General features: G+C 38.4%; 1 protein-coding gene and 1 pseudogene across 1 annotated transcript in view; both read right to left on the bottom strand.

Moving 5' to 3' along the window:
* The window catches only part of LOC107693570 (Fc receptor-like protein 2), a 24,913-nt gene extending 20,761 nt beyond the window's left edge, over positions 1 to 4,152 (bottom strand). The window contains 2 exon segments of the mRNA XM_016493015.1: positions 3,855 to 3,968; positions 4,045 to 4,152. Coding sequence (XP_016348501.1) covers positions 3,855 to 3,861 — 7 coding nt within the window. The 5' untranslated portion in view covers positions 3,862 to 3,968; positions 4,045 to 4,152.
* A 343-nt stretch (positions 4,153 to 4,495) lies between these two features.
* On the bottom strand, positions 4,496 to 8,482 carry LOC107693571 (uncharacterized; annotated as a pseudogene).
* Positions 8,483 to 10,726: the final 2,244 nt, after the last annotated feature.

Genomic DNA, 10,726 nt, shown 5'->3' on the forward strand with positions numbered 1-10,726 from the left:
ATGCCCTGAATGTGCTCTGTACAGGACATCCAGACTTAAAACTGTGGCATGTACAGTCTCAGAGAAATTCACAAAAATATAATGTCCTCATATGAGGCCGCAGGGTCTTAAGAGCATAATATGATACATGTGTGTGTGCATGTATGAAGAGATCAAACTATCAGTGTAAATTATAACATTTTGAAATTTGTGCATTATGTAAGGTGCACAGTCAGAGTTGGTTTATGAATGTCTCTGTCAATATAAAATTGGCAAAAAGCACGAGTTATGACCATGTAATATTTAATAAGAAATTGGCATTTTTTATTGATAATCAAAGTACTTTATTAAAAAAAATTTTTTACAACTGTTTTGTAACAGTGTAGACATGAAATATATTAGTCAAATTCATTCACTTTCAGTGTTTCCAGAGTGAATGTTTGCACTAAAAACACAAAAATCTCATTACAGTGTGAGCATGGAGCTGATAATATATATTATACATCAGATATCATTTATTCTTCTTTCTTTGCTTGTGAAACACCATACTTTTACTCTCAAATATTTCTCAGCTTCACAACACAATTTTTTTTTTATTTCTCCAAAGGTTTCTAAGGTTAATCACAGGTGTTTCCAGATAAGCACTGAAAAATCTGTTTGATATTTTATAGTTTTCATCATTAAAGCAGAGAGAACTTGAACTTGTTTAGGGAACTTGTTTAAGGAAGCAACCAGTGTGTTCACAAGCAGATGGATGAATTATGAATCTTCCTTCGTACTTACTAGTGAATGTTACTATCATTTACTTTAAGCATCAGACAGCAAACTGTGCAAAACAAACCAACAGAACTGATTCAACAAACACCATTAAACAGCACAGATCCCAAAGACTGAACAGAGATACTGACATAACACTCAATTTATCTTTTACAAGCAGCACTAACTTTCTCTTCCTCTCTCAAGCTCATCTTTCACTCATATATCATGGACTAGAAGAAAAGACAAAAATAAGGAACACAAAATCACTTGATCCTTTACATAATATAAAAACAATTATCATCCATTTAACTATATTCAGATAAAATAATACTCACAGAGCACAAGAGGAAGTTGACTGAGCTCCATACTGACTGAATGATGACAGACGGTTAAAGACACAAACTGTGTTAAAGCCTCAAGACTTCCTGAAACCTGCAGTCAGATCTTTAGGAACATCGTGACAGAAGTTTAATAAACAAGGAAACTTAAACAATACTTTGATCTTTATTGTAATTATGTTATTAGCTATATTTATAAAAGGACCAGGAACTAGTAAAAAACAAGAAAAAAAAACAAACAAAACACTGCTTCTCCCTCGTTGGCTAATGCCACAGAGCTAAAAGAACAAACAAACATATAAACCACTATGAAATATGAGCTCTTCTTTATCTATTTCTACTTTATCAGGCCTCTGGCACTGATGGTGTTGAGTTCAATAATACTGATTATTATGCCCATTCCTCTCAGTGAATCTGTCTACTTAATTATTTGAATAACTGTGTATGTTTGTATATATATATATATATATATATATATATATGATGCTGATTGCACATTTTCGTTAAGGGATATCTATGCAATTTCACACTGAAAAATAGGGTGCATAAAATATTTGTCTGACGTTATAATATGCTTTCCCTTAATTGCTAAAATATGGTTTTTACAAAGAAAATTGATTTAAAGTACATAATTATCATCAACAGACATGAAATGTTCCCTAAATTGTATAATGATATTTAACTGCGAGACTGAGGGTGAAAGAGGAAGCACTGGAAGATTAAACCATGTGAAAAAGTGCTCACATTAGATTTTGTGTTTGTGTGTGTATACGTGTGCATGCTTAAAGCAGAATGAAACTCAGCACAGATTTTATTAGTGGTGCTTTTGCTAAGCATCAATATTACTATTGCTTATACTTTGGGTTAAAGGTTTTTCATACGTCTCCAACTTTATTAGTTTTGCTCAATTGCTTAGATACTAAGATCCATTAGATTAGGCAAATATTACTAAAATGCTATAGACTAAATTAGCATTTTCTAAACTATTTCTCCAAACTATTAACATTATTCCTGTTTCCCAACTCTAAACACATATTTAGCATTCAACACCATGCGTTCATGTTCAGTAGTGTTCTAGAACCACCACAACTGTTAGTTCTTACCATGTGAACACTAGTATACAGCATTTTTTTTCATGCCAGTCAGAACAACAGGATGCATATGTAACGGGGACTCTTTAGGTAGAACCAAGTGCGAGCTTTATTACACAAAAGGCATAGTCAAACAGGCAAGGTCAATATCCAGCAAAAAATTTAATCCTAGGCAGAGGCAAAAGAGTAATCTAAAGGAACATTCAAGGGTCAATCCAAGTGAGCAGTCCAAAGTAATAAATGAACAAATCAATAAAACAAGGCAATGGCAATGGCAATGGCTATGGCTATGGCAATGGCAAATGAAAACGCTGGGCAGAGTCCACGACAGCAAAACAATACTTCACCATGTGAATGTGAATGAGTGCAACTTAAATAGTCCTTCTAATTGGAAACAGCTGTAGGTGTAATCAGTACTTGGCATGGGGTGTCATGGGAAATGTAGTCCGTGAAACAATGGTACAGGTTAAGGATAAAGTGCCCTCTAGAGGATCTCATGGGCACTCCAGTTGGAGATCCTGACAGTATAAAAATTAGTACATGTGAATTGGCTGTAGATACAAGAAATGCATGTTCAGGAATTATTTAAAATGTGATCATTTTATCTGCATACCAACCGTAATAATTTAGATTACTGTAGCATTATGCTGCAATCTCCTAAATAGACATTTAGAGAATAAATCCTGATTCATTATAGTGAGAAGTAATTGTTCTTCTGCTCTTACTGTGACACTGCAAGTTTTAACAAAGCATCAGCTCCAGAATGTTTTTTAAAAATACACTTTTTCTTTATTAAAAAATAAAAAAAAATGTTAAAAACATAAAATATTGCAGCAATACAAGAGACAATAAAATAAGGAATACACATGCTTACAAATTGCAGGTTATGTTAATGTGGTTATGATGTGTCATAATATTAAAATAGAACAAAAAAAAAGAAATATTAAACTTTTATTTACGAGTTAAATCAATAGGGAAAGTCAAAATATAAACATTAAAAGATCAAAATAAATGCCCATTGGGATGATATGAACTGAACTGATTGGGATGTACTTGTGATGCTAAAGCTCAGTGAAGTTCATGAACGTGCAGAGGGGTTTTGTCCATATTACCAATATTTTATTGGTCAAGATCCAAATGGGTTAAACCAGGTGTAAATCTGTTCATCCTTGATCAAACTCGCAGACAGTAACTTTCTAATAATCCAGAAGACCTTGATTAGCTTGTTCAGGTGTGTTTGATTAGGGCTGGTTAAAGTCAATATTACATAAAAAATTGACCCTTATTCTTACAGTGGGTACGGAAAGTATTCAGACCCCCTTAAATTTTTCACTCTTTGTTATATTGCAGCCATTTGCTAAAATCGTTCTGCATTTAAGATGAAGTTGTAGTTTTCTCACCATCACAACAGATTAAATTAAAGTTTCTTCCTCTTCAACATGAAACGGTTAAATACACACAAAAAACAAACTTTTCAGCATTTACTTATTGGCATGCATGCGTTTTTTCTATCTTAATGTATTGCTTTTGTGCACTACTACCATCATATTTGAACTAGATTAAAGGGATAGTTCACCCAAAAATGTAAATTTGTAAAATGTTGTTTTTTGTAATTTATTTAAATATGATGATTATTGAAATTAAATATAGTGATTATAACATCTAATAAATCAGTTAGCTGTTTTACCTCTCATCCTGCAGCATTTGAAAATCAGCACGACAGTCACTAGCAGATATGGACAAACTGCCAGTACAGAACTGAGTGTGTGGAGGACAGAGATCTGAGATTCTGAATGAGACACTGAAAAAGAGACACACAAACACTTTATCTAGCACTATATCTGAACAAGAGCATATGAAGAAATAAATAAGCTCACATTTGCAGCAGCATTCATTTGAGACTCCTTTAACAGAGATCCAGCTCTTGGGTGACTCTCCTCTCTCTGGGTGTTTGCAGTAGTAGAAACCCTCATGTGACTTTGAGACAGTAGAGATGATCACACAGGATGAACAGAACTCTCCAGAATCACAAAAACTACAGAAACAGAGAAATATATATATATGGAGGCATGGTGACAAAAAAAAATATCTTAATGATCCTAACACAGAATATGAGCTTTGTCTAATTAGGGGGTTCTTCAACAGGAGGTCTGTGAGCCCTAGGTACACATCAATAATGATGAATATTACTAATGGATTTGCAGTGTAAGCATTGTCACACTCATGCCGGGCTCTCCCTACTCCAACTCACAAGAGTTCTGATCAATCTCACCTCATAATCAATACTGGTGAAATCAAAGACCGCAAAAAAATGCTCACGACAAACCCTTAGTCAGCATCTGGCCTTAAACAAGGACATTAAGGGCGTACTCACACTAGGCACAGTTGTCTTGTACCAAGCCCGAGTGTGATTGTCACACTATGTGCGTACCACGCCTGAGCCCAATCGAACCGTTCCCAAGCCCACCTCCTCAAGTGGGCCAGGGCACGGTCCAGAGTGATAACACTAGTCCAATGAACAAGACTTAGGGGGTCAAACATGCTCAGGGTTCAGGATCACCTAGTGCGAGTACACCCTAAGACTCATAGCCTTATATACTGATACTTACCTGTTTATCCCAGTGATTTAACTGCATTCTCAAGCCACTTCCCGAAAAAAGGCCAGACCAACTACATGAACCCAGCAGGAATGGATTTTGATGCTCACAAGGATCCTAGTCCAACAACTCTGTACAAGCTCTCACCAGCCCCACCACTTCACCATCACCACTACAACCTTTTGTTATGTCAGTCCTGGTCTTTCTGGATATGAACAAATGGAATGAGCTGGCCTAACCACATATCGCCAAGGACATAAACAGTCAGACTGTATCTCTCTTCGTATGACAATGCTATGGGGTTGGAGAGATTCATCCAATTGTTCAATTGAGTGTCACATCGTATGAGATCATGCCTCCACAGCCATTCTACCCTGCAATCAATGTTGATATCCTGCCCACCATCAACTCACCCTCCAGAACCCATGGATGAGTCTGTGTATGTTCAATTAACCCCTGCTGAGTGCTTGCACTGCTTAACTAATCGATTAAACTTGTACTGTGGAGCTGGTGAACATTTTATGGCAGAGTGCCCTGTTAGACCTCCATGCCCCACGGTGAGTCCCATCAATTATTCCCCGGTTATCCACTCACCTCTTCATACTAAAGTAAGTGTTACTTTTGGCTACATCTCCTTAAATATATCGGCCCTGTTTGAGTCCAGTTGTGCCGGCAACTTTATCTCTCTATCCTCTACAGTACAGTGCAGTAATCCTAATTCAATACACAACTAGAAAACCCCTTGAAAAAGGTTTCAGTCATCACCACATGATCCCAGTCAAACTACAAATTGGATTTTTACCTCAAATTAATTCTTCTGGGGTGTCCCTAGCTGTCACAATACTCTCCCATCATCTCTTGGTTGACTGGTGAGATACTGGAGTAGGGGAGGAACTGTTTCTAGGACTGCATCACCCCGCTTCCAAGACCTTCTCAAACCACTACTCAACATCAGTCTCTCAAGCCATTCATCAAGATCAGTGATTGCTCCATTGAAAGTCAGCCATCTATCATTGCTACTTGGATGTCTTCTGTACACAACGGGCCTTACAACTTCCCCCTCATAGACCATGGGACTATGCCATTGAGCTGTAACCAGGTAAGCCTCTGCAAAGAGGGAGGATCTACCCCTTTTCACTTTCCAAACAAAAGGTCATGGAGGAGTATTTTGAAGAGGCTCTACGCCAAGGATACATCCCTGCCACATTCCACTTTAGCTTCTTCACTTCCAAAACTGAGAAAAGTCTTGAGGATCTACATTGATTACAGTGCCCTTAACCAAGTCACCATCAAGTTCTGGTATCCACTCCTTATCCCTGTGGTCCTTGAATTATTTAGATGAGCAACGGAATTTATAAAGCTCTGTGCAAGCACCTACAACTTGTCGGAATATGAAGGGAGGACGAGTTGAAGACCGCCTTTGTGACCCCTACAGGCCACTACGAATATTGGGTTGTGTCGTATGGTCTGGTCTGGCTCTCCACCAGAGACATCAGATTCTGGCTGCTTAGCCGAAAGTTCTTTGGGAAAAGTCCCCGGTTCGTAGGCTCCTTGACCATCTTGCAGTCACATTTCAACTACAACTCCTCATTTCAGTAGAGGATTCATCCCACCTTCCATGTATACTTTTTTAATATCTCATCAACCTTCTCATTTCCTCCTTCCTCAGAGCCCAGTACGGCTGATGGTCCTTTTCCACTACTCCTGGATGATGGGCTGGTGTACGCAATCCAAGTGATTCTCGATTGCCAAAGTTGGAGTGGTTGAGTACTTGGTCAACTGGGAGGAGGATGGCCCAAACAAAGAGTGATAAACAGGGTTGGCCATGACATCAGGGTTTCCGGCTCATAACTGACCCTCAGTTAATATCTGGCCACTAAAACAAGGACACTAAGACTCTCTTTGCCTTACATATTGATACTTGCCCGTTTCTTCAGTGATTACATGAATTCACAGGCGACAAGGGAGATTACATAGGAGTGGGAACCAGTAAAGACATTGCATGTTTTCCAAGCTGAGTGTTTTGACTACTCTCTCTGTCAATAAATACCTGTGATTGGGTTCACTCTCCATCCTGTGTCTGTATATTTCCTGACACAGAGCATGTGAACACATTGCTATACAAAAGTTATTTAAAGCCAGCCTTAAAAAGCAACTCAGTTTGTACAGTAGCATTTGGTCCTTAGGCTCAAAATGGTTGAAGACCCCTGATCTATTGTTTCCTGAACTTATTTAATCAACTTGCTTTATGTATTGATTTACAAACGGCCAGCGAAGTGAATAAATACAGAAATACAGACTTACAGTGTACAGTGATATTAACAGGATGATATTTTTTTCCGGATTCAGACTGACACCAGTACACTCCGGTGTCTGATGCAATAATCGAGCTGATTGTACATGTAGATCCTGTTTGTGATCCCCACAGTGATGACGAACAATCTTGCAGCCCCCAACTCTCTGTGTATCTTCTCACTCTCCATCTATCAGAGTTACTCTGGTCCTCACAGCTCAGAGAGAGAGAGACAGATGTGAAGTGTTGAGTTCTGCTGGGACTGATGATCAGAGAGACTGGAGGAGAACAACCTGAGTAGGAAGTTACAGCTACAACGTTTCAGATTTGATCATGGACATTTTCTTTACTTAATATGAACCAATCTTTTAAATTCTGTTTGAACTCACCAGTGACCCATAGTGGTTGTTGGTAGCTGATGGTTGTATAATAAGCTGGTTTTCTTCTCTCTGCCCTGCATACATAAACTCCTGAGTGATTTAGAGCAGCAGAACTGACAGTGTAGATTCCTCCAGCTCCTCTACTGCTGTCTGAGAGCAGCTTATAATGATGACTGCAGTCTGCATGAAGTGAGAATGTGTAGCTATCACCACATATGTCTATACCTGATTTGACCTTTAAAGGTAATACAATCTTAAATTACTGTCCCCAATCCTGTTCTAATATGCAGAAATGACTATATGCAAGCCATTCATAGGTTGATTTCTCTGAAAAGTGTAAACACTGATTCTATGGCACTATAAAAACATTGCTCCATTTGTGCAGACCAGTCAGACACAGTATTGTTGTTCTAACTGTGTGCGTTTAGGATGGGACTACTCGTTTGAAAATTTTCCCTTTGACCTTTTTTTTTTGTGGCACTGAAATGACACTTCATGAACCCAACGTAATACTGTTGATATATTATCATATTCATATTAAATAATATTTTTGACATTAAATATTAATATTAACAAATTAAGCACATTATATCTTACCAGATGAAATCGTTACAGCGTACCAGCTAAATGTCCAGTCTTTAGAGGAGCTGTTAACCGAGTCACTGGATCTCCTTCAGTCACCCACTTCTGTGGAGAAACACTTAAAACTTCTCTGAGATCTGGAATTGAGGAGTCACTCATTAATAACATGTTAAACTTGTTTGTGTATATGAAGAGATGATCAAACGCACCTGATACCATCAGTCTAAGTGCATCACTGTTTTGTGAGCTGCGTGATCCTCCTCTCTCTGCTCCATAACACAAGTATTTACCTGCATCACACTCCGTAACAGACCTGTAGTTCACTAAAAGCATTAGCTGAACCGTCTTTATACCAGCTGTACTGCCAGCTAGTGACTCCTTCACCATCAATGTCACATCTGAGAGTGACTGTCTCTCCTCTGAATACATGTTGATCAGGTTTAATGGTCACTTTGGCTTTTGGTCTTTCTGTAAAATGACAAAAATTCAAAATGAAAAAAAATGTTTCGTTCTAATGTATGAACAGTTAATTGATTTAATAAAACAGATAATTCCTGTCCTTGAAGCCAATTCATTAGCATAAACATGACTGACGACTTCCAAGAACAGTTCGGTGTATACCTGCACAACACCTAGCAACAAAGAGAATCAATTTAGGCTAGTCAAAACAGTTCCATCTATTTTGTATTTCAGCAATATTAACTCTTTATTTATTATTTAATTAAGTATGAGCGACACCTGCTGGCATTAGGGCTGTCATTCACCTTTTTGATACTTTGAAAAAAAAAAGTCTCAGGAGTCAAAATTAGTCTCAAACTTGGATTAAAAAATTATAATAATAATCGCACCATGTATGCCCTGGAACATTTTGTTGCCATTTACTCTTAAGGACTATCTTTCTAGCAGATGGATGACAATGATTTTACTTTAAAAAAAAAGAAAGAAAAAAAAAGAAATTACACATTTATTAGCTTTAATAATTGTATTGTGTGGTAACCATTTTATAAATGTAATAAGGTACCTGAGGCCTCTCGTACCTTATTTCTTCCATAAAACATGGTCCATTGTTGAACTCAGAGAAAAGGAAAAATACTTGCCATATATTGTCACTGTTGCTAGTTCACTGTCTTGTGTGTAATATCCTTCTCTTCGTGCTCTGCACCTGTACTCTCCTCCATCAGAGACTTTCACAGAATCGATTGTTTTAGTTGCAGCTTCAGTCAATTCAGTTTTAGAGTCTTTTATCCAGAGAAACTCCCATTTAACCCAAGTTTGATCCACATCACATCTTAGAGTAACTGTGTCTCCAGTGAACTCTGTGGCTCAACAGTCACAGTTGGTTTGGGAAAATCTGTCAGTACAGAACCATTAGCAGCATCAGTTGTTAAAGTTTTTCAGAAGGTCTCATCCTCTCACTATCATTAGTGCATCTTGATTTCATAGATAATGTAAGAAATACAGTTGCTAGCAGCAATTACGTGGACAAGTTAGGTCAACATTCACTCAGAGTATAATGCAAGGAGTTAAAGGACAACAAAAGGTGCAAAAACCACCCTTGGCAGGGTTCAAACCTACAACCTTTAGGTTAACAACCCTGAGCTCATCCTACTGTGCCTGTGAGGCAACGGATCTTTGCAGGCCCAATGTCAGGTGAAAAATGGGTTCACACTTAAAAAAGAAAAAAAAATGAAGGGAATACTCGCAGAGCTGTTATAGTGTAATGTTGGTTTATTTACAGTGCTCTATAGGTGAAACAGTCCAAGTAGAAAAAAAAATATACAAAGTAAAGAAAACACTGTATAAAGAAACAAACAGAGAGAGATAAATATATCACGTAAAATAGCACGCACACTTCAGTATTGGTAAGAATTGCTCACGGCACCACAGTTGCACACTCACTCGGCAGGTAAACTGACCAAACACACTGGTTTGGAGCCAGGATTGCCAGTGGCCTGTAGCATGAAGCCGGTTTCAGTTTTTACCCAGGTAAGTTCATGTTTAGTTTGAGAAAACTGAGTTTTCGGGCTCAAGAAGGTGGGTTGGTTTTTAGCGGGTTTCGTCACCATGGTAACTTATGCTACACGGCTACCCTGCTCCGGAGCAGGATTTATTCTGAGTTAGAGATCACAAACCCAAACTGGACCAATCAGCTGTGAGCAAAGTGACATATCTGATGCAATGAAGCCGTCTCAGGTTACTTATGTAACCATGGTTCCCTGAGTAGGGAACGAGACACTGCGTCCTCTAGGGGTCACTATGGGGAACGCCTCGTCGTGACCCGTGTCTGAAGCATACATTGAATACCATGACGTCACTACCGGTGCGACTATAGTATAAATAGGCGCCGGGAGAAGATGTCATTCACTTCTTCATCTGAAGCTTGCGTTCGAAGCATGGCAGGAAGCCTAGAGGACGCAGTGTCCATACATAAGTAACCTGAGACGTTCCCTTTCAAGGGAACTTCGAACTGTGTCCTCTAGGGGTCGCTATGGGGAACGGTATACCCACGCCGCCATTCGAGCACCTGGTTTCTGAATCCAGCAAAGGGGTGCTCGCAGAGGACCTACCTTAGAAAGGACAGAAACACACCAGTCCCGGAAGACGCTGCAAAGAACTCTCACAGAAGGATTATACACACATAACCACCAGCACGTGAAATACATATATATATATATATATATATATATATATATATAAAATGGATCAT

Source organism: Sinocyclocheilus anshuiensis, unplaced genomic scaffold, assembly GCF_001515605.1.
Source record: "Sinocyclocheilus anshuiensis isolate Anshui unplaced genomic scaffold, SAMN03320099.WGS_v1.1 scaffold1682, whole genome shotgun sequence".
Taxonomy (NCBI): domain Eukaryota; kingdom Metazoa; phylum Chordata; class Actinopteri; order Cypriniformes; family Cyprinidae; genus Sinocyclocheilus; species Sinocyclocheilus anshuiensis.